Source organism: Pleurodeles waltl, chromosome 3_1 (assembly GCF_031143425.1).
Source record: "Pleurodeles waltl isolate 20211129_DDA chromosome 3_1, aPleWal1.hap1.20221129, whole genome shotgun sequence".
Classification (NCBI taxonomy): Eukaryota; Metazoa; Chordata; class Amphibia; order Caudata; family Salamandridae; genus Pleurodeles; species Pleurodeles waltl.
In genome coordinates this window covers 794,246,594-794,271,242 of record NC_090440.1, presented here as the reverse complement: position 1 = coordinate 794,271,242, position 24,649 = coordinate 794,246,594, and the positions used below count along the sequence as shown (strand labels likewise).

General features: G+C 41.4%; 1 protein-coding gene across 7 annotated transcripts in view; it reads left to right on the top strand.

Annotated features, from left to right (window-relative positions):
- SCUBE2 (signal peptide, CUB domain and EGF like domain containing 2) overlaps nt 1-24,649 on the top strand; it is a 369,914-nt gene that overhangs the window by 329,553 nt on the left and 15,712 nt on the right. For 4 of the 7 annotated variants that reach the window (XM_069223650.1, XM_069223647.1, XM_069223644.1 and 1 more), the window contains 4 exons: nt 1,020-1,181; nt 11,757-11,954; nt 14,553-14,645; nt 17,829-17,981. In XM_069223650.1, coding sequence (XP_069079751.1) covers nt 1,020-1,181; nt 11,757-11,954; nt 14,553-14,645; nt 17,829-17,981 — 606 coding nt within the window. The remainder of the gene's footprint in view (nt 1-1,019; nt 1,182-11,756; nt 11,955-14,552; nt 14,646-17,828; nt 17,982-24,649) is intronic. The other 3 variants (XM_069223648.1, XM_069223646.1, XM_069223651.1) reach the window with 1 other exon arrangement.

The following is a 24,649-nucleotide window of genomic DNA, read 5'->3' as shown; positions in this document are numbered from 1 at the left end:
CTGTCCTACTGGGGGCATGTCCTCCATACCATGAATTATTTCTCTTTCGGAGGTCAGGGTAGATAGTGATAACCATGACATCATCCTCCACTCCTCTATGGAGATCAGATTTCCATTTACTGCACTGGCTGGTGGGTATCTGGGCACCATGCTCCTTAATGGCTTCTATGCAGGCACCTCTTAAGAGACATCTTCTCACAAAGATGCTCCAGTTAATGTTGTGTTAAATGCAGTGGGACAGAAGGGTGGCACATGTACTATCAGCTGAAGCATGGATTTGACATTTGCACAGATACACAGCTATTTTAGGTGTTCTATTTAGAACCTGTTTCTTGTTATTGGCTATAAGTCTTGCGCCAATGACTGCAGTTCTTCTTTTACTTCATAAGTATAAGTGGGAACTCACTTGTGGCACAATATTTATTGCCGAGACTGCAAGAACTTAAAATCATTTTTGACCATTCCAATTCTGGAAGCTTGAATTTGGAAGTGGAGTTGGCTTTCCTTGCCAGAGTCGACGCCAGTCTTGTTGCCTCTGGCTGTGCTCAGTATCCCGTCGCTTCTGCCCTGGGGAAATAGCATAATTATTAGTCCTTGGCCTCATATCAGAATAAGCCAGCATCACCCCTCCCTCCAAACAATATTATTCCTACAATAGGGAGAGTTGTGTTACATGGACAATGTTGCAGAGTTTGTGTGCATCTTACGCTGAACTACCAGATTAGGACCATGTTTCAGTTTTTAGTTTTTATTTAAAAGCCCAGGGCAGTATGGGAGTTATAGTTTTTCATACCTTAATTGAGTCAATTGGAGTACATTTACATATTACAGAAAGAAGAAAGGATATGGACTGGAATAAGATGTCTCTGATGACTGCAAGTCATCTGGTGACTTATCTTACTTCCAAGTATATGAGTGAGCCCAATATGCTTGATGTATAGTTTTTAAACGATTACGTACACTGTCAAATTCTGTATTTGAACTTTGTAAGCATATTAACTGTTCTCTAACTGTTCCAGTTCAGTGTTCACCCGGACATTTCTACAACAGCTCAACTCACAGATGTATCCGCTGTTCGATGGGGATGTACCAGCCGGAGTTTGGACAGAGCTACTGCATTTCATGTCCAGGAAATACCACCACGGACTACGATGGCTCAACAAATATAACGCATTGTAAAAGTAAGTAGCGCCCTCTCCGCGGACAAGCCAATGAGAAGAAAAGTATTTATCTATCTGTGACATCAGCAATATGGCACCCACCCCACGTGACTTGTGTAAAGCAGCCCTGTCTTGTGTCATGAGACCACGTGCGTAAAGGCATTCTGAATCAGACCGTGATATGTGCACGGACCTAAACAGGTGGTTTTGAAGGTGAGTATCCAAGCTTCCACTCAGACTCAGTTACCTGTAGGAAGTTAGAAGGATGTGAGCCCCCCCTCGAAGGACCCCTCCCGCGCCTGTCGAAACCCCACAGTCTCTGGTGCTCATTTAAACTGGGAGGCCGGAATGTTTATTCTCCCGTATTGCGGAAATTGTGGGAATGCGCACGAGCATCACTTTACTCAAATATTCGAGCCCTGGCGTCAGAATAATCATTGTCCGCAAGTACCCAATCTGCTCAAATACCTGGATAGCTCTGCGCCTCTCCTTTGAGTATTAGGAGATGGATACAAACACAGGTACATCGGTGAGGCGTAGAACTGACGGGGTTGGAAACCAAAAACACTTTGAGTGTTAATATCCCACACATGTCGAGTATCTTGTACTGGTGTAGCTGCGGGTGGTAAATACAGGGGTACTGGCGTGACTCCTTAGATTCCCTGGTGTTTTGGTGTATCCCAGGGGCCCCATCCATCCTTCGAAAGGGATGCACATGAATCCCATCCTCATTTCAGACCCTGCAAAGGGCCCTGATTCCACCCAGGACAGGAAGGCCGACATAGTCCTACCTCCCACCTTATCGTCCAGTCGCTGAAGGATGTTTGTGTAATACACTATGACAATGAGGTGAGAGTTTTAGGGAAGATTCAGTTCCTTCCAGTCTGTCCTTTCCTCAAGTCTGCTCCATATTTTCAATCTCCCCTGGCCTCCAGCAACCTCCCAGCGCCTGGTGGCAGCCTCAGGCTGCCTTCAAAGCACCCATCAAGAGACAGAGTGCAGGTGTTACAATGACAGCAATATCAGATCCGCTGGTGCTTCTGGCGCCTTCTTGGATGCGCCTGGAAACTCCGTGGCCCTCACAGAGACGCAGCAGTGGCACCTGTCGGCCAGGGTATCACAACTGTGCCGATCACAGGGCAGGTGGAAAAACAAAACCTTTACCAACCAATTACGTCATAACAAAACATGAACTCTCACAGCAGAGTCCTGTGTAAGAAGGATTAAAATATGCATGCATGATTAGATGAGCTTTTTTTTTTAGATTAACCTCCCCCCCTCCACACACGCACATTATCCCCTCTCCCATTTTTGCCCTTGCAGTATTACTTCCACTTTGTTATAAAAGTTGTGAGAAGGGAGTGTTGGACACCGTTTCTGCGAGGAATCCTCGATTCCCACTTGTCCGTACCCACAGCCGGGCCTGCAACCAGGGTTTTAAGTGGCATGTTCCTCTCAGTCTTAGACCCTGTAATAATTAAAAACGGACACTGAAACGGGCCCCTATCGGCCATATACTCATGCCCTCACTGGCAAAAGCACTGATGGGGTTCTGAACAATGATATTGTTTTTGACTTCTAAGCAATCCACGTCAGCGATTTAGTTCCTGTTTATATCTCACATAGTTAACATTCATTGGGAATAAAAAAATAGGTAAGCTGTTACCAGGACATTCTTTTCTTATGGTACCTGTTGGTGGGTCATAAATGTGTTGAGAACACATGGCCATCCGATCCTTGGCCGCTCTGCAGAGAGCACAAAGCAACAGTCACTTATTTAAGTTGCAGTTGTGATCTTGTGCAAATGTGTATGAAGGAGGTACACAGTTCGCAAAATATTGACAAGGTGAGAGTAATGAAAAGGCAGTGCTCACAGGTGAGTGCATACCTTTTGTGTTTGTGGGGTGGTGCATTGAAGGAGATGCAAGGAAGTGCATTCAGCAAAGAGTGAAGACAGGGTGCAGAAGAGGAAAGAGACAAGGTTTAGGATATGCAAGTGGACTAGATGTGGAGAGAAAAAGGAGCTAAATGTCTAACATAGAGTCAAGCTAATGGGAGTGACTGAGACACTCTGAGGATCAGCACCCTGTCCACAGACCTCAGTAACGTTTATTTCACAATCTCAAGTTCAGAAATGAAGCATATTCAATATTAATTATTTACAACAAAATCATTATTATTTATCTTAAGCAGCTTACAGCCACTTACAAAGCCAATACTACTGGTTGGTTTTAGGTGTATGTCAGATGGTGTGTTATATATCTGGTTTCAGTAATAGAAAGCTTAGAGAGGAACCAAAAGACCAGCCTAGGGGAATCGCAGGCATTTAGTTTACGTGCTCAAGTCACCGGCGTAATCACATAGGCCACACCCCCTTAGGAGCCACCTCCACTTTTTCATCCCACTTAAAGCCCTGGCCTCCCCCACACCATTCAAGCCCATTTTCATCCAAAGAGGCCACCATGAGCTGTTGCAAGATGTGCCAGGCACTGCCATGTGGCATTGTAATGATCTTTACCCAGAGTACCTGCGTTACGACAATAAATCAAGGCACTAGCTTTGCCTTACCTGTGTGTTATTACAAACTCTGCATACTACCGTTCACTCACTAATAAGACTAAAATCCACAGGAATAGAGACTCCCTTTCTTTTTACGTCAGTAAGATTACTGGCCCTAATAGCAATTGTAATTTAAATGACATGCATTGGGAAATGCATTTGCTTTTAGTTTCTTCGTCTATGTGGTTAACCTTCAAAGAAAATCTCAATCTTGGTTGCAGCAGGTTACGTGTACACTTGCTGTATAGGTTCAAGAAGGACAGTTCTCTTGCTTGTGTGATACCAAAAAAATGAGGGAGAGGACATAGCCAGGAGGTAGGCTGTATTTTCAACAGGGGGAAACGCTAGACAAAGAGGAGTAGAGATGTTAGTGCCCAGGCATCCCACCCTATAAACAGGGCCACACGAATTATGCGGCATTTGAATAATTTAGGTGGCAAATTTAACTAAATTATACAGCAAAAAGAAGACAGATTATGCTGCGCAGTGCCCCATGCACTGTCACTATTTTGCCATCCTTAGAAGTGTTAACAGGCTGAGCAAAGGTTTCACCTCATTGCTATCAGCTTAACTCCTAAATTCAGCAATCAGCAACTGAGAGGGGACCTGCCACTATATAGCAAAAGGCTTATCACTGCACCACTACACGTGTGGCATCATTTTTAGTAACGTCTGAGGGAATTGTGGAAAATCTATAATTTTGCCGAACATGCAGACCCTCATAATTCCAGTGGTCCTCCCTATAAGTCACTATAAAGTTGTGCATGCTGTTTCTTGAGGCAACGCCTGCAGCTGACTGTACTAGTCAACCGTTTTAATACAGTAAACAGGGTACGGACCCATAGAATTGCAAAAAATGAAATGTTTGCTCTTCATCTGTTTTTCAAGCGCACAGAGTTTCCATAATATTTCCTTGGAGGAAATACCATGGAGCCCTAGCGAGAATATCGTCTGGCAAAATCAAAGGTCTCAGGTGGCCGTGATATTTCGCAGTCTGCTAAGTTATGACACAGACATATCTTGTGGAGAAACACTTCAGCGAAAAAACGTATTCATGGCACGCTTAAAGTTTTGTGTTCTTTTTTTCTCTCTGCGTGTGTGTGTGTGGGGGTGCATTCACTATCCAAAATGGCTCGTGCAATTTATTTCCTAGTTCTGAGTAATCTTATACATTCAGAACTCATAAATACAAACCAATGAACGGATGAGATTTTCAGTGTACTGTTACAAAAATGTTTCTAGTTAGCAGTTTTAGTTAATTTCGTACTGTACGTTCGCCACATAAGAGTGAACATCAGAGCAATCAGCCCTGGAACTATGGGTTTCTCTTGCCATTGTAGGCAGACCTCTCTATCAGTTGTTCTTATTTCAGCAGTAAATCCAGTTTGTAAATTAAATTTTAAATGTTACAAAGACACTTTGTGTAAATGCAAAACAACTCCTGATACTGTGTATGTGACTGTCGCTCTTTCCCCCATTGAGTTATAAATTCAGACCTTAAAGAAGTGATGCTCGCTCATAGGTCAGTGATAGAAGACATGGGACCCCTCTTCTTGATGCCTGTTAATCATGTGGTGTCTGTCCATTGTGTGGTCTCTCCATGGTGTGGTGTCGGTCCATTGTGTGGTGTCGGTCCATTGTGTGGTGTCTGTCCATCATGTGGTGTCTGTTCATCGTGTGATGTCTCCTTGATGTCTGTCCATCGTGTGGTGTCTCTCCGTCATGTGGTGTCTCTCTGTTGTGTGGTGTCTCTCCGTCGTGTGGTGTCTGTCCATGGTGTGCTGTCAGTCCATCGTGTTGTGTCTGTCCATCGTATGATGTCTGTTTGGTGTTGGTCCATCGTGTGGTGTTGGTCCATCATGTGGTGTCTCTTCATCGTGTGATATCTCTCCATCGTGTGGTGTTTCTCCATCGTGTGATGCCTGTCAGTTAGTGCTAATAAGAAACTTCTTGATGGATTGGAAGAAGCGCTTTGTTTGTGTTTCAACAGAATTGACAACAAATCAAAATATTAAGGAGGATTGAGGGAATACTGATACATTCTCTGTAACGAAACAGAAATCATTCTTACATTTTAATCGGATTTCAAAGCCATGTAAAGCAGATAAGATTTTAATAAGGAAATAACAAAGTAATAAAGTTGTGTTGTGCGAAGAGTGCGCTAATTTTTGTATATTGCCGAGTTTTACCCCCAAAAATGTTACAGCCAGAGTAATCCTGAAAAAAAGTATTAAATGCACATGAATAGCGTGAGCAGAGCTGAAATGATCATATACCATTTGCAGCCTCCTCTCCAGTGCAACAACCATCATGTGCCTCGCTACAGGTTCACCTATTAAAGTAGTGCAGCTTTATTTCCCCTGGTGTAGCATCAACAGTCCTGGTAATGCCAAAAAATGCCAGGAGCAGTAAATGTCCACCCACAGAGAAAGTATTTAGAGGCCTGTACGGCCAGTCCCCAACTCCTATTGTCAGATCCCTCTTAGAAGAAATGTCCATCCGCTGCCAAGATGTGCCCTGGTCCATCCTCCTTTACCCAGCACCCTCTTCACATGCACAGGTACTAATGTCATATTCCAGGTACCACCTCCTATTATACGTACTCCTTCAACCTTTGTACTTCTGGTTACTATAACAATTTGTTTATATAATCTTCTCTTGATACTATCCCTCAATGGTCACAACTTCACTTTAAAAAAAAAAAAATCTTATTTCTTACACAAACTCTGAGTCAAACAGGACCGTGAGCCAACTTAGTCATTCAGTGCACAGTCTGTAAAACTAAGGCATCCTCACAAAGACACCTGTGACATTAGTGCCTTGACTCTCGCTCACCAAGGAATACTCGCCCAACTCAGTGTATGTGCCGATTCATAAGCAGCATCTTCCCTCCACTAGCAAAAGATATGGCTAACTGGGCTTTGGTGGTGCAGTCTACAGGAGTCATGCCTTCAAAGAAGAACTTGTCAACTGGACCCTCAGGTAAAGGAGTCCTCACTCGTACTCGTACAGAGGGCGGTACAACAAAGAACACAGCTTCGTACCAGAGGAAAGCAAGGATTGAAAACGGGAAATGTACAACATTTCCCAGGAGTCATTGTTCAGATGAACTTATTGGTGGACATTTAATTCGCAACTTTCTCATATCATTGTAATGATAATAGTGATTCAGTAGACTTTTGTTGGGGGTCCAACGCTGATCCCTCTAAACACCTTCTCTGTTTTGGAAATTATCAGAAAGACTAGAATTGAGTCAAGAAGGAACTGAGCCTGGCAAATCTACTGAGCAGGCATTCTATAGCTGAAACTGGTTTATCATGAGATTCATATTGGTTCTTGGTCATAACAGCTCATCAAGTCATTGTATTCTCAGGGCCTGGCAATACCCTAACCCATTTACAGTTTTGCTTTTTCTCTAACCACTGTGTGTACTTGATTTATCATAAGAATACTTCCTGCGGACTTTGTGTCTGATCGCAGGCAGGACGGAAACACCCTGCTACAGTATGTAGGGTCACTTTCAGTCATTAACTTGACAGTAGACAAAGTATTTTGAAGACAACCTGTTACTTAATCTGTAGTCAGTGCAGTGGTTTAGGTCAGGGGCCAGACAGCCGTAAGTTAGAGGTAAGGCAGACTTCACGATTCTTAGATCTGTGTAGATCATTTTGCTTCTTGTTTGACAGCCTGGTGCAGATGTGATTACAGTTGTAAAGGCAGGAAAATAAAACATGCAGTATGCACAGATGCTCAAAATTGACTTTTTGGCTCCCCGTCATGGGGGTTTGGTACGTCGGATATGACTCCAAGGTCACCTGTCTCCAAGGAGGGACAATATGGGTGTGTTTACATGATTGATCACCAGTCAGATGCTAGCTATGTGTGATCTGTAGGATCCAGAAACAATGTCTCATCCTTGAAGCATTGATGCAAAGACATTTTTGAAGCTTCTGTTTGTGGGTGGGTCCACAACCACAGTATGTCTTCTCCTGCGCTTTAAGATGCAACTGAGTGCCTTTGATTGACATGTCTTTACCTAGATTGCAGCTATCAAATTTGCTTATCAGCCCACGTCAGCAGCATTGGCAATCCTTCCCGCTCTCCACTAATGATGGTAATTTCAAAGTGGAATGGTGATATTTTTAGCACTTGGTCAAAATGAATAATATTCATTCTGGATTCATCCCTTTGTTTGCTAGAGCACATTTGGAGATTGACAAGGAGATCCAGAAATCAAATGCAACACTATGGGAAGGCCAGCATAATTGTCAGTCACACTTCAGATGTTACCTGTCCTTGAGGGCCCACCCCGGAAGCTATAGTTTTTAAGTTGTTTTCAAAACCAGGAAGAGAGGTGTTTGATCCATGTCCTTTACCTTTCTGTTTGGGAAAGCCATTGGAAGCCTTTGCAAAGCTACCAAATACATAAACAAATGGAATCGCAAGAGATTTCACACTTCTTGGTCCCTGAGCAGGCATGTGCAAGGTACATACCTCATAATGAAGTTTGGACTTGTCACATGTTACATGCATGTTAAGTTGTTATATCCTTAACTACAGTATGTGTTCGTGTGTCACTCCCGAATCACCTGTTAAAGCAGTTGTTGCAGTTCTGAAATCATTACCTTATGTCGTGAGTGACAGGGCGAAAGCAGTTACTAGAGTGGGATATGCCATGCTTGTGATGCTCTGTGGGCCATGCTTGTTCACTAAAGAGGGCATGAGTGCATTGTAGCTTTTACAGTGCATCCCTTTAAAACATGTGACTGAAGTGTGGGTCGTTTGTTTTAGTCCCTTTTTAACAATTTCTGTCAAAATTATTCTCGGTGTGTGCTTTCCTCTGACCTGTGTCTTCTAGAAGGACTCTTCAGTCATGCGTCGGCGGGGTGCACTTTCTTGTCCTTGGTTCATAGTGAGTGTCAAACTTATAGCCCTTTGTGGATACACACTGCATGCCGCTACTCCAGAAGGAAGCTTTTATGCTACCCAAGTCCTTTGATATGTTTGCTTCATTTCATAGTTACGTCTTTACTTGTTTTAATGATGAACTTGGCAAGAGTGTTTCTGAAAAGCAAGGGTAAGGTTGAAACTTATTAAAAGCTCCGAAGCATTTGTACAGCTTTTGCATCCTAGTGCACACTGTTTACAATTACTTCTAGTTTGAAAACGTTCTGTTTATATCCAGATGCCATTTCTCCTTTGACCCTTGGCTACCAAAATGGAATCCAGCCTTTATTATTAGTGTTTTGTTTTTATTGTTCATGTTTCTGACCTTGTTAAATTGCACGGCTGTAAAGCTCCGCTAAGCCCCTTTTAGTCTGGGCACGTTTTAAACTTAAAATAAGGGTTGGTGGGTGATTGATGGCAGCAGCTTAAACTGTCTAGCCACCATGGAGCCTTTTGATTATACGCAGAATGATCCACTGCTTGCTACAACTAAAAAGGCCCTGAAGCATCTCTGAGTGCTTCGCTGCCGTGGCCGTACTGTGGTTGCCCCGTGTCATGCTCCGAGGTGGCTGTTTGTGCTGTGAAAAGCTTCCAATTAAATCATGAAGTCATCTTAGTCCAGGAGGATGCTTCCTGTAACCTGCTGGATTACAGATCTGCGTGTATGGTCTCTGAACCACTCATAACCTGACATTGTTAACTGTCCTATATTATATCCCCAATTCTCTATCTTCTTGAATGCAGCTCATCTTACTGTCACAACTTTTTGCTGGTAATTCGAGAATTTCACTTCATGCGGTATGACAGGCTACCTAGCTTTCCCTATTGGAGTAAACCTAACTTTAAAGAAAATATCTGAATGGTGGAGCATGTTGGTCATGTGGATCAGTGCACTAATGCGCTCCAAGAGCTGTGCATGAGGGTGTAGCCACTGGTTTGAGTCCATTCATCCTCGCCTTCTTCCAAAGAGCCAGCTGGGTCACAATAAACACCTGTATCAGTGCCAAGAAACCCCTTGGTGTTGAGGAAGAGCTTTATGAAATAGCTTTATGTTACATCCCTGCAGTCCTAATCTGGAGTGGCAATGTGGCGCTCATCAAAGATGGCCAATCACAGTTTGAGCAGTCTTGGCCATCAGACATCACCTGCTTTTAGAAACCTAAGTGGGAGGAATAATTAAAGCTGTCATCTTGCTGGTATGGTCTAACGCTTGCCCGTACTATTGCACCTTAATCTAGCTGCCCTTTCGTGAGGACCCGTGAATGCCATCCTAAGATTTTGTCTTTTTCCTATTAGTTCGACTACGTGAAGCTAGTAGGCGTGTGTTCGGTGCTTAGATTAGAGGTGCTTTGAGTCGGTCAGGGTGCTGTAATGCTACTACAGTTGAGTTGTTATGTCATGACGCATGTGGCTAGAGACAGACACTGAGGTTTAAATGACAAAAGAAAGTACTAGCTTCTCAGCTCTTTTGAACTATGCTCCCAGAAAATGAAGCACAGAGGAGCCCCTTTTGGTATCATATGTGGTGTTTTTGAACTACCAAAGTTGATTACACAAAAGTAATAATCTGTCTTGCCATTGCCAAACTTTCTAGACTACAGCCATTTTGTAAGTGACCTATATTAAACTGTTTATATGTTTTTGAAATAAAATGCAAGCTACATAGTAGTGTGTCTTTTTACACTACAGATTCACCGCATTTTTTAAACACATCAGATACCATACTGTTTGTTGCGTAAAAAACAGCAAGACACAAAGAAATTAAGCTATTTTGGGAAAGAATGATGTTTAGATCTTGGATTATAAGGAATAAAATACTCCCCCCCTCCCCCACATTAAAAACAATTGCAAGTCACCTCGGAGTTCAAAAGCTCTGCCGTTGGCCTTCCTTCTCTGTATCATCAAGGAACTCCTCAGTTATTTTGGAATATCGTAATAATGTACAATAAAGGCTACTTCATTTTATATATGTTGGTCCAAAAGCTTTAGAAATCTCATGCAAACTTTTGACATTGAGGGAATATTGGATAATCAAATCAAAATTATCTAAGGAAAAGAGCCCCTCACATACTCACCCTACTGCCATGCTTGAAGTAACTAATGATTATTTTTTTATTTTAAGGGCATGGCGCGCTAGATGAAAGCTAAAAACACGATAGTAGGACCATATATTTTATTAACTTTGTGTCTAAAGTATGGAATGATTTTGATAGTACATCTCGCGAGGTGTTATTTAAAAGTAAGGCTGAGTAGACATTCACTGGATGATATAACGTTGAAATACGTTGTCACTTTCTTGTTCTGCCTGAACACTATTGATTTAACAGTACGGGCACTACCAAAGTTGTAACCGATTGGCATCTTTATTTCAGTCTTACTGATTTTTATGGATGATATTTTTTCTGGTTTTCCTTTCAGAATTGCATAGTTTTGTAAAATCATAACGGATTTGGAAATTTATAATTTTCAATGGGTTTTAAAAAAATTGTTACAGGTGTTTTGAATTTTTTTGTATTTATTCAAAAGAAACCAGGTGTTAATTTGACTGTATATGACCAGGTTATTGTGTTACACAGCGCAGGCCCAAAAGACAGAGGGTTCTACCTAAGCCGGCCTGTAAAGGTCAACTCTTGGCGAAGCCTTCCCTATGCAATATTACTTTAGTCGGAGATACAATTGCATTGTACGCTAAAGCCACAGGTAAATTAGTGATTATGGTCCACTCCTGTTTTTGTGTGCGTGCTAGATCACACAAAGCAACTTTCCAATCTTCTCAGTAAAGAGCAGAGATATCTCCCTGGGGTTAGATTGCCTTTGCGCTACAGAAGATTGTGTATCCTCAAGGACCATGCAAGTCTAGTTAGAGCAAAGCATTCACTTTTTCACAGGGGATGATATGCATTTTTGATCTTTTAAGCAAGAAATTGTTGCCTCCCCGGAGTTGGAGCCATTATGTGAATTTTACTGGAACTGCTTAAGCTCTCTGTGACTTTTGTAGCGGGACTGCGGTTGTATTTTCTTTTTCTTTTTATGACATAACACTCAAGGGGCAATAACCCCATTTTCACTGGAATTTTTTTACCGTTTCAGACAGGCAGTGTGGAGGAGAGTTGGGAGATTTCACTGGATACATAGAATCACCGAATTATCCTGGAAATTACCCAGCAAACGTGGAATGCACTTGGAACATCAACCCACCGTCGAAGCGACGCATTCTGATTGTGGTGCCGGAAATCTTTCTTCCGATAGAAGATGAATGTGGCGATTACCTGGTGATGCGAAAAAGTTGTAAGTTTATTGGTTGGTGGTAGAGTAAAGGGCTCCACGGGCTATGTTAGTAAACGTGGACATGACGTAGTAAAAGAAGGAAGGAAAGACAAACCTTTGCCAGTTAAGTAGTCATCCCTCAGGAGCCAGCCTCTAGTCGCCTTTGTAAACATGGGTTTTTAATCTAAAGAGTTAAGCAGTAGTGCTAATATATATATATATATATATATATATATATATATATATATATATATATATATTTACAGTATATTATATATTTTTTCATTTGTAGTGTACCTGACCATGCCTATTTGGGTCCCAGTTTTCCAGATCACAGCTTCAGGACTGTGTGCCATTCTAGGGTCAGCAACTCGCTAAGTACAACATGAACCACCGTTTACTTAGCCTTCCCATCAGGCCTTTCTGCATTAGAGAAGAAATTCACGTGGAAAGCTGTGTCATATCTATATCCTGGAAAAACAAATAACACCCATTTACTTTACCATTGGCACACACTTATTGATTATATAGCCCAATCAATCTATGGAATGCAGTCGGAGTTATTACATATAAAATTAACTATATGCATTTTAAATTCACTATATGCATGTTGCTAAAATCCATCCTAAATTATTCAAACGTACTTTGTGCAGCAAAACTAGTTTCAGCGAGTCGATGGCTGGAGTGCATTTAAGTAGTGATATCATGCAACTGGGGGTACATTTGAGGCTCTGTGCCTGGGGCAATAGTGTTGTTTGGTTCCTGTGAACAATTATGTTCACATGCTTGCTTTTAAATTATGAAAATATAGGATTATTTGTGACAAATAGGCTGTTTTTTTCCGAGCGTGGCCCAGATGTATCTGATACATTAAAATATGGAAATAAATGCACCTGTTTTACGATTGACTTGGTTGTCATCACTCATATTCTATATAGCCGAGTGTCATTCTCTATTCATTCATTGCCCCTGGGTGACTGATTTTAAGCACTGCTGAAATACTGAGAGTAAGGTGTCGGTGTGTGTATATGTATGTATGTATGTATATGTATATATATATATACAGATATATATATACATACACACACACACACACACACACACACACATATCAGACAGGATATTCGAACATGAGTCACACTCACTCTGGACGAATATGTAGAGAGATTTTATTACGGTGCTTCTAGCCCCTGCAATGCATTTCGGCCAACTGTCTTGATCACAGCGTCAGTTATATATATCTATATATCTTTTGTACTTGTTGTTGCTGTCCCCCATCTCCTACCAGGTGTTGTTTTCCAGGCTTTTTTTCCCCTGGCAACCATCTGGGCTTCTTCACTCCCGCTATTCTCTTTGGGGAAGGGATGACCTTCATTACTAGTGTTTCTGCTCTAGTCTGTAGCGAGCAATGTGTGCAGATGTGGCTTCCCTATCAGCTATCCTAGGTGCATCCATGTTTACAGGTTGCTTCATTTTGCCACTTTCAGAGCAGAGCAAAAAAGGTAAAAGGGCTATTTCCTAAAAGGCCAAATTATATCGCGCCTGGAAAATCAAAAATCGTAGTGCTGTTCCTGATGGAGTTGCTCTCAACGATTAGAAATAACTTGTGTCTGAGTCCTAACTATAGCATGTTAAAGATGTTTTTGACCAAAATATTATCAAATAGCATAAATCAAAACATTCCCAAAAAACGGTGTCATAAAATAGTGCTTAGTGATATGTCAGGTTTGGGGACCAAATAATGGATGTCGATACAGTTTTATACACTTTCCATGAATATTGTTTTTGACTCATTAAGGCTGCATTGTAAAGGAAGCACATTTAGTTGGGTACAAGATGCGATATCAGTGCAAAATGTACCTTTGGGGCTGGGCTAACTCACCTAAAAGTCTACACTAAAGGATTCATTTATTTTTTCCAAAAGAGGGCAAAAAGCTGCCAATATCTAAATCTTTGCTTGAGCGCTTAATAGCAATCACTGTATCAGCCATTATAGTACTCATATATTTTGACCCAGAGGACAACCCATGAAGATGACCTCGATGTTGGAACAAAGATTGCACAGAAGTTACGTTGACATGGTGCTATATTCCAGAGCTGTTTAGAATTATTCCTGAAGAATCACAGCCCTTCTTAAACATAAATCGTAAATATCAGGCATGATCGTTTCTAGGCTCTTATATAGTTACTTATTACCAAGGACCCTGTTCCCTTTTTCAGCAGAGCTAGGTAGCATCAGAATCACTCTGGACTTTGGAGACCTACCCTCTAGTGCTGACCTGGGTGTCCACAGAAGGACATACTCATTTGAACTATGAAGGTATTGAATTGTTCTGAGTGGCCTTGTCTTATAAGAGATATCAAGTACACCAATCAAGTCTATTGAAAATCAAGCATACCCTGAAGTGATCCTAGATGACAGTGATGTAAATAGAGGGAAATACCAAGCTGGTTAGTACACTGATTGCTAACAAATGGTAGGAGGGATGTATCAGAGGTAGGCATAGAGCATAAGAGCATAAAGAATTCAGCATTTTTTTGATTTGACTACAATTGCTTTTTCCGTATATTCACCAATAGCATATCTTCAGTATTGTCATGTATACTATCTCCTCACAGATTCCCATCTTTTGAATTATCCCCCATCACCAGACAAGACTTTGAAACTTAAGACTATTCAGCCCAGGTGCCAGGGAGGCATCGTTGAGCCTGGTAAGATCTAAAGGAGGGGTGTAAGCCTTTGTCGTTCCTCCCCCCTTAGTTCATCCTCTCTTCAGGGATTTTTGAACTTCAAAGAATAAGATAGTTTGGGGTGGAGCACAGCTCATTTGTTTTTCTCTTTCAGGTCCCGTTAATCATGACTGCCACCAAGCTTAAAACCGTGGGACAGAAACCAAAATATTAGTTTTGGTGTCCTACACCGGCTGCTTAGTATGTTCACATGGATCTTCCACAACAAATGTTCCCTAGTATACTGAAATTCCATCTAATGATAATGTCACTTTTTTCAGCCTCTAAAAATGTAATAAATTCCAAGGCCATCGGTTTGGTGACTTGGAAAGCATTAAAAAGTGGAAAGAAAAGTATGTATGCGGGGCTTACTGATGCAACTGTTAAATGGGAGGAAACTGGTTATGGTTAAATAACTACAAATTTGATTCTGGGCTCCAGCAAATTATATCATAATTGGCACCGTTAACTACCTCACTTAGGGCCAGATGTACGAAAGGATTTTACCCATTCTGTGTCTATGGGAAAAAGCTTTTGTACATATGGCCCCTAATGTTTTCGTCAGCTTTAAGCTGACTTAGAGGATCAAAATTCAGTGTGCACAACCTGGTCCTTGACCTGGAGCATTTAATATGCATTTCAGGTTTCATTAAGACTCCAGTTGCCATGGTTCTTGACCCAGCAGGCGAAATCCATAACATACTATTTTGTGTCTTAGAACATGCTCTCTGGTGCCAACATAGTATTGCAGTAAAATATACACCTACCCATGCTCTTCCACTTCTGACTTTCGATCAAAACCGATAGTTTTAATATCTTGTTTTGACTGCTTCCGAAGTTGTTTGAAGTCAACCTCACCTGTCATGATCAGGCCTCCAGAGTACCTATGTTACTGCAGTGAAATCTGGAGGTCTCACCTTGCTCTGCATTCTCTGGGCCGTAAAGCCTCTGGAGTACAAATTCCGCTATTCGTGGGAGTTTGGCAAGATACCATCACGTGTCTGTGCTTCTTGAGAAAACTAATTCATACTTCTGTATGAGGAATTCCCCAGTAATACTTTGTATTTGGCAGCACAAAATCTCAATTTCAAGCCCATATGTGATAGAAGAAACGTCCAGCCCCTGTTTTTTCCACACCTGCTTTTCGCTAATCTCTGCAGCTTGCTATCTGGAATACATTGTCACTTAACTTTCATTGGCGTCCTTATTGGTCATCTCAACAAGTTCTGGTGAAAATAAGCATAGAAATGCTTTCTGTATACTGGTACATAGTCGTCAGCTTTGACCAGAAAACAAAATCCAATAATTTAATGGTGCTTGTCCACTACATTGTCCATTGAATTCTATGTCCACTTGCTCCCTTTAAGTGAAAACCTTTAGAACTATTTCTTTTGAGTATATTTTTTCAAACTGTGAATAGGTTCATATCCCTTTTCCATTCTGAGTCTGACATCCTAGCTACTTAACAGGGAAACTCAACATTTCGAGCCCTTATGGTGAGGAGACATTTTATACAAAGACTTTAAGCCCTTCTAAGTGGAACCACTAGCCGAGCACTGAGGTTTATCCGCTCTTTGGGGAAAGGCTGTCGTTTTCTTTTATGGTGTGCGACAAAAGCTGCTTCTTGTAGCTTAGGGCAACCTATTTGCTCTTTTGTGCTTTAAAAGTGGCATTCTGTCTTGTTAGCTCTTCCACCTCTTTGCAGGACCTCATAAATACCCGCTATTTTTGATTATGTGCGTGTGATAATGCCTTGGCATTATAAGACCCACAGATGTGGTGAAATGTGTGTGTTTGGTTGGCCCAAGCACCACACACATGTTCTCCAGAGAGAAAGTTTGCACAGAGGTTTTACTCACTGGCAAAGGTACCACTCTGGTTTTATTGTCCCCTTAGCCCTGCAGAGTAAGACCTTAGTTGCGTATTCCTATAGTGAGAGATTCACTCAGATGACTTTGTGGATGTAGTAACTACGAATCTTTTAACATAGCAGCTTCCCATCCACTTGACCAGGGCAAAAGCACAGATGGCGGCTTTGCTGAAGAGCACACTCAGAAGAGGTGCAAGCTGGCTAGGTTGCCGTCATTGAATTAATTCGTCACAACAATCTGTTTTGAAATACCCCCAAGTTCTAATCTATGAATGTTTTGTGGCATTAAAGTGTTTGTGAATGGTGCTTCTTCTGATCTTTCATAAAACGTTGTTGAAAGTTGGGAATCTGTGAATAGTTGGTATTGAAGAATGACAACCACCCACTGTATAAACGTAGTCACTTGCTGAATCAGTTCATATCAGTCCTTCAGCTCACATGTCCTCATTCTCCCCCATGGTTCCCCCTTGTCTTCTGGAAGATCCTACATTTTGATTGCCCGAGAAACTGTCAGAAAATGTACACTGTGTAATTTGTATAAAGTCCTATTGTGCCGTGGTATGTGGGATTTTATTGAGCATGTTGTTACTGTCAGTATTGTTGAATCTCAAATTTCCTTCTGGCGTTAAACAAATTCAATTTTTTTGGAGAAGCATCCTTCTGCTTTTTGAATTTTCTTACTTTTGGGTTAATTAATGCATAAACCAAGAGTATATAATGCCTATCAAATCCCGTTGAAATGTGCATGCCATTCAGTGAATGTTTTATCTAATCTATCTCTAAAGCGCCAACTTGTTACTGCCTCATGCATTGCACAGTCCTCCGCGAAAATGAATGTACAAATAAAACAAGACAGTATTTCCAACCATTAGAAGTTTTATTTTTCATTGGACTAAATCAACAATTTCAGTTTTGTATTGAGTAAATCCATAGTAAGGCAATTTGGTGCCAAGTGCAATAAAAATGGACATCATCGATGATGTCCCACTAGCTACTGCCAACATGCAATGCTTCATCACAGACTCTTTGCCTTTAGAAGTCTTCACACAAGTTACAGCACTGTTGAGAGGGGAATATTTAAATTGGAAAATATTATTTTGCAAGTGATTATAAAAAAGCAGCAATTGAAATTGTGACAATTCAGGCCAAGCTAAATCATAATTTCTGAGTGGAAGCCATATCTTACAGGAGGGGAAAGCTAAAACAAATCTTCTTGACTGGCTAATGTGTGGTAAAATATTACTACCCCACACAGTTTTGTTTACAAATGTAACACATCTGTTTTTCCCTAAAAGCATCCTCCAATTCTGTGACAACATATGAGACCTGTCAAACCTATGAACGCCCCATTGCTTTCACGTCAAGATCGAAAAAGTTGTGGATCCAGTTCAGATCAAACGAAGGAAACAGCGCCAAGGGATTCCAAGTCCCATATGTAACCTATGATGGTAAGAGAGCAATCAATCATTTTTTGCCACTAATAGTTCATAGGCAAAACCCAGAGTGTCAAGGCAGGAGCTCTGTACCTTAGTATATGCGGACAAGCTGGTTTAGTATTGGAGCATTGAATTCACGTTTTGGTCAACATTGCCACTAAGGATCGTATTTAACGAAAAAATGTTTTTTTAATGTGTTCTAGAGTGTGTTGAGTTTTTTTTTTTTTTACCCCTCCTATTCAGTGATGTTCTTAGTCTTTTGCATGTTTGTATTGAATTTTGATATTGTACAGTTACTATGCAAATGTTTTTCCTATGTTCGCTCTTTCAAGGAAGCTCTAATTGCCTCGGCCGTAAAATGCCTGGAAAATTACATGCCAGAAGTACAGAATAGACTAAGAGTTAGGCGAACACCTAATTGAAAAACCTGCTGTTTAACTTCCAGAATTTGGCAGGGGGGAGTCATTCGAGCGTTGTGGTAAGAGAATGAAGACCGCATCTCTCCTTACTAAAAACCTGTGGCCACTGAATGGACATCTGAGGGCGGCCACTCAGCTATCGTCTTGTTGCGGGCAGCCTGTTCAGGAGATTAGTTATACAGATGAGTTTCCCTGCTGCTCTCTGTGGTGTCCCAATTGGTCCAGTCTTTATGCTAATGTCTGAAGGCCATAAATTTTTCTCTTAGCTTGGAATGTATCTGGGAAGGAATGGATGAAGCGTAGTACTGTATGTTAAAGGAGAGGGTACAATCCAGCTGTCTCACTACAAATCAAGCTGAAATATATACATATAGATATACACACAGACACACACAAACACACACACTCTCGCTCACTCTCTCTCTTACTTTTTTGTTGTTGCTTGTTTCAGGGTGATCTGCCAGGTGGGGGGGGGAGTTAAGGGGTCCCAAAATGCAAAATCCCCATGCATTTTCCATATTCATTTTTAAGAAGGGCTACAGCATAAATTTTGAACTGAATTATACAACATTTGGCAGGAAGCTAGATCTCCGCCCTCCGTCCTGAGCCTTGAATGGCCCTGGGGACCCCATCCTGGGGGGAACACTCACATACTGGGTCCCAGGTAGCCCACCCCAGGACACAGAAGTTCCCTGCCTGCACTGGCAGGGAAACCTGTGTTTTATCCTACTTTGCAGGAGCATTTTTTAATCTCCTGCCACGTGAGAGCAAACACTGTCTGCTTCCAGCATACAGGAGCTTTACAAATGGTACCCCCTCCTGAGCCTATTATGGTCCTGGGGATCCCAGCACCGAGGGCCACATATATTTTATAGAGAAGTAGGGCCACATGGCCCCCCTCTCTGATGCTCTTTAGGCACAAACTAGTACAAAATAAGCTTTGCGATGGAACAGCTGACCTAACTATAACTACCCAATGGCAAATGGGTCATTTATATATTACAGGGAAGCTCAGTTATAAAACGTAGTAGTGAGACAATATATGAAAATTTGGGGAGATCCTAGAAAGTTAATGGTCTAAATAATGTGGGAAACGAAGCAGAATAGTGTGTACTTCTTAAGGCGTGAGGCCCTCTCTGAAACTCTACAAGAAAGTTGTGTGATGAAAATAAGATGGATTAAACTGAAGGGGAAACAGGGTAACAAAATTGTGAGCTGTGGTATTTACCTGGACAGGCTATAAAAAATCAAACATTGGGAGCGGGCAATCAGTGCGGCAAGCCTCTTGTCTGCTTGAAACGTCTTCATCTATTATTCCAAAGTCTAAACACACAGAAAATAGCAATCACCAATGCAAATGGTTTATGTAGGCTTGTAGGACTCGCTTAAGAGTGAATCCCTAAATTGCAACACCCATCCAAACACCTGTTTGCGCACCTTTGCTAGAATGAGTGGATCAGAATTCCTCACCCCTCTGATTTGTTCCTAGGTAAGTTTCAGCAGAGCGACCCTGCCTATGTTTATGCTGTGAAAAGACCAACAAAATACTGGACATGTGGATTTAGGTGAATAAAACAGCAAAAGCCACGTTGTTCACTATTCTACTGGCAAAACTCGAAATGGGTACTATATATTGTACCAGTTAAATACAAAACCCCACTTTTTTTTAGTGTTTAATGAGTGCAGTGAATATCACATTGATCCCAGGGCTCTTGTGATCAAAACCATAGTGGAAGTTGTTCGAAATATTTATATTACGCTAACGTGGCAATAGACTTTTCTCCATAGTGATACCCTTTATGTTTGGAAATCATTTCTGTAGTCCTTGCACACAATAAGTAATACAACTCTGTTTTTAAGTAAGCAGATCTGCAGTTTGTATTTGAGGTGTATTCTTAATAGAATTTTGTAGGTTCAGTTGTTTTTGATTGTCTCTCTCTTATCAAGGCCTTTCTACCCTTCTGTTCTGACTCCAGCTATACGACAACTGCATTCCAATAAATGAATGTAAGTCAACAGCTTTCAGAATGCCTTTCAACCAGTTCAGTCAGATAAGTGTTTAGATTTTGTCAAGAAAATTATTAGATACACTGGGTAGTTATAGTCAGTAAGGTATTTTCATTGTGTCTTAGATCTAAATAAAATGTATTAATGAGATGTCTTAAAAGTAGAAATTGGACAACAGCAGCCTGTCGCCAGCCAGACAAATCAAGCTTTGAGAAACACAAAGAGAGAGAGGTGAATACAGGTTTGCTAAAAAAAACCTCCTATGATTAACACCTACCACAAAAAGTATAGCAAATTACAAAAGCGGAAGCTTATATGAATAGTGAGACAAACCAGACACAGATCATCGTTTTTTGCACATAGAACTTCTCCTGATTGTAGCATGCTTCATCTTAAGGTCCTACAACAATCAAGACAGTTACTCATCTGCATTCAACCAAAGTTGGGAGCCCTTGTAAATTACATATAGGATGTTGCAAGTGTTCTGAATATAGGTGAATACAATTGAGTGTCTGATGTAAAGTATAGGGGGGCACAACACACACACACAGCACACAACAAATTTATTTGCAAAGATTAATGATGTGTCATAGGTTCTTTCTAATGGTAGAAAAACTAATTGCCAGTTAAACTCACACAAAACTCAGTTTTCTCAAAAGACTTGCTAATCCCAACATTTTCAGTTGTCAAAAGTCATATTGTCCAGTACAGTGAGCTGCCGGGGATCCGTTAAGCATTGCCCAGTAAGAACAAATAAAGTACAGAGACCAGTTGCTGATCCCAGTTTCTTTTGTGGGTGGGTGGTGGAGGGAGTGAACGAAGAAAATGTTGTAGAAATGTGTCAGCATCCAGTATGATTTCCCATGGGGGCCAGTCCTTTGAAAAGGATTGGTTGTGGTCAAGAATTTCTGGTGACAAGGGCACCCACTGAATTTCGGTCACCCATTGGATTCCAAGGCCTTAGACTCTTAGAAGAAACCAAAGACTTTTCAAATGAAACAAACTTCCTTCATAGAGAGCGAATCCTCTTTAGGTTTTGTAGTTAATTTAGCCCATGGGTACTTGCAAACATTTTCCCAGGGGCAAAAATGTTTGGTCTGTGAGGGACCTGAGGGCCGCATTGATGCCAGCAGGGGGGTGGCGGTTGGGCAAGGAGGGTGGGGGAAGTGGCAGTAAGGTAGATGTAGAGAAAGCCAAGTGTACACATCTAGTGGCTGAATTGAACAATGTGAAACCAGAATACTTGGGATTAATCCTAGCTTCTCCACTTTTTGGGATCCCAGGAAATTGTTCAATGTCACGTTCCCTCCTTTTTCTCCATTATTGCATATAAGAGGACCTCGAAATACATGAACCCAGACCACACAAAAAGTGCATATAACAATTGGCCTGCCTCTTTAATTTACTCTTGTCGTTGTTGTCAAGGTAGGGGTAAGAATTATTGCTTCTAAATTCATGTTTGAAAACCTATCACTTTTAAATGAATATTTCTCAATGCCCTAAAATGATAAATTGTACTAAGGTGAAAAGGTTCTTCATGTTAACTAAATACACTTTTTGAATTTTGAAGAGACTGTCATTACACCTTTGCTGCAAGATGTCTTTAAAAAAGAAGGTGTTTCCAAAGTTAAGCGCAGGACTTCCTAGTTACTTGGTTTCTTTAAAGATTGCCTGTCTATTTAATACATTTTATTGTTAGTGCTGAGTCAAGTAAAAAGCTGCCCAGGGGGGCCGCATACGGCCCACGGGCTGTACTTTGAGTATCCATGATTTAGCCGATGGCCCTGTGCAGGAATACATTCAGGCTCACTTTATTGCACAAGACCATGTTTTGTAGCTTACTGGTATGTTATTTCATTCGCAGCACCTCCGAAGATTGGATTTTCGCCACTTAACCAATTTAAGTAGCTAGTCAAGGCATATTGGGACCCTCTTATGTGTACTGTCTCAATTTACTGAACAAAAACATATGTTTGAAATGTAAACAAGAGTGGGACTTATGATTCATGCATTTTGGCACTGCTCTAACTAAGGTCAGGCCTTTCTAAGAAAATGTCTTAACCATAGCGGATTGATTTTTAAATCCAAGTCTGATATTAGGTCTGCCTTGTAACTGTAGGTTTCAGTCAAACAAATTAAACAGAATCTGACTGAAAGGTCGATAGGTGACAGTAATACACATTATAAGAAGAAACAACTGATCAACCCTGACAATGGTATTTCAACACTCGCTGATGAGGTTAAGATTGCATACAAAATTTACTGAAGAGAAAATAGCTATCGGAATGTGGGTTTTTTCATCTGAGACCTGCAGAGGCCAACCATTACAGTATGTGTACTTTTCTCACTTACAATGTAGTTATATTTTACACATTTCAGTTTATATGCAAATATAAATGAATATGATAGTGTAGATTTGTGCAATCCTCACAATAAAGACGGGTAAGAATAAGACTTTGACTTGCAGTAATGAATCTTACATTATTCCCTAATCTCTTCAGCCTAACTGCATTGTTGCTAGTTAGGTTGAACTTACAGAGATGGATTGTTTTTACGAGGGTATGCATGCTTGGTGCCTGCATTGAATATCACCCTGTGAAACAGAAATGGTGACCAATGCCATCCTCGCTGGCTGTTAAGTTCAAACTGTATATTTATATTCTGTAGATGGCCTCCTTTTTTAGCGCTGTACCACAGATCCTAAAAAGTATGGCTACATTGAATCTTTCATTTTCTACATGGAACCTTGTAAGGGACTTTAACTTGAGTCTTACCCTAGAGTAACAAAGCACCATTTTAGGGATGTTTTCAGTTTCTGCACTTTCAAGAAGGGCCTGCTTGCAGCTTTAATCCCAGGGTTTTTGTTGGCCAGAGTTATTGTAACGGAAGTATTTTGAACTTCAATGCCCTAGTAGCAGTAAAGCTTAGTGTCCCTAGCTAGCTCTTTTTTTAATAGAGAAAGAAAGGCAACCCTAGTTTTGCAAAACAAATGACTATACACTGGTTAATGAACCAGTGGGGTTTATGTATACAAATCAAAATCCAGGTCCACAATGTCGGTACCCCTTTTCTCCTACTAAAGTATAGTAACCTTTGTTTATGGACACTCATCTATTTGAGATCTGAAGCCCAAGTTAGTCCTTCTTTGTTAGCACCTTAAAATCGTTGGGGCTCTTTGAGCTTGGCGGTCCCCCATCCCTCGGGACCATTACAAGGTTTCCACAGGGCTGACTGGTGGAAACCCCTGAAATCAGAGGTCTCTGCCGTTTAGCCAAGCGGAAACAGTGTGGCGGCATTGGCCTCGGCTCTACATGGAGCCGAGGCCAATGCTGTTGCACAGAGGGGGCAGCCGGCACTCTCGGAATGTGCACTGTCTGCAGAGGATGCTGGGCAGGCGCGGCCCCTGCACTGCTCACAACATAGTCGTGTGCAGTATAGGGGCCCCCCGTCGCCCTCTGCACTGTGTTTCAGCTAGCCTTTCCATGATGGGGGAGCCCACCATGGAAAGGCTGGTGCAAACTGGACTCATGATCAGTGCGGTGGCGCTGAACACAGTGATGCCGTGGATGACCATGACTCTGACTGCCACATGCCACCGGGAACTATGGTCCTGGTGAGGACGACAGTCCCCTGGCGGTCCTATTGCCAAGATCGTAATGTGGCAGTCGGACCACCTGGAGTGCGGCGGGCCGACTGCCACTGCAAGGCTAGTAATTTCAAGATCGCCAGCCTTGTAATGAGGCCCTTTACCACTATGACACAGTGAGGTTTTGTCATAGCCTTTGATTGCTATTCCAAGGGGATCAGCACTTGACAGCTTGTTAAGTATCGACAGCTTACATGCAGGTGTATAGGTGGTTACGACCTCCCTAAATGTGTTACGGCGTATTGTGTCAGGGATTCTCAAGATGTAGTCTACCTGTTTTCCTTTCTTCAATATGGTTAAAAAGAACACTCTCTCAAGATTAGATGGTTTTACTTATTAAGACCTATCTGACATGCATCAAGTCACACCAAGTCTCAATTAAATATAAATGTAACCTTATGTCATCTTGTCTTACGACATCCTCTTCTAAACCACATGGGGTAGCTGTAATCTAAAATGAGGGCATAATAAAACTGGTACTTGTCTAGAAAACATAGGGCAGGTTTGCTATAGCTACTCCTGCCATCATTGTAAGATATTCAGTAGAAAATTAAAGTTATTCAGTGATACTTTACCACAATAATTGATGATTATGGTTTTCATAAAAA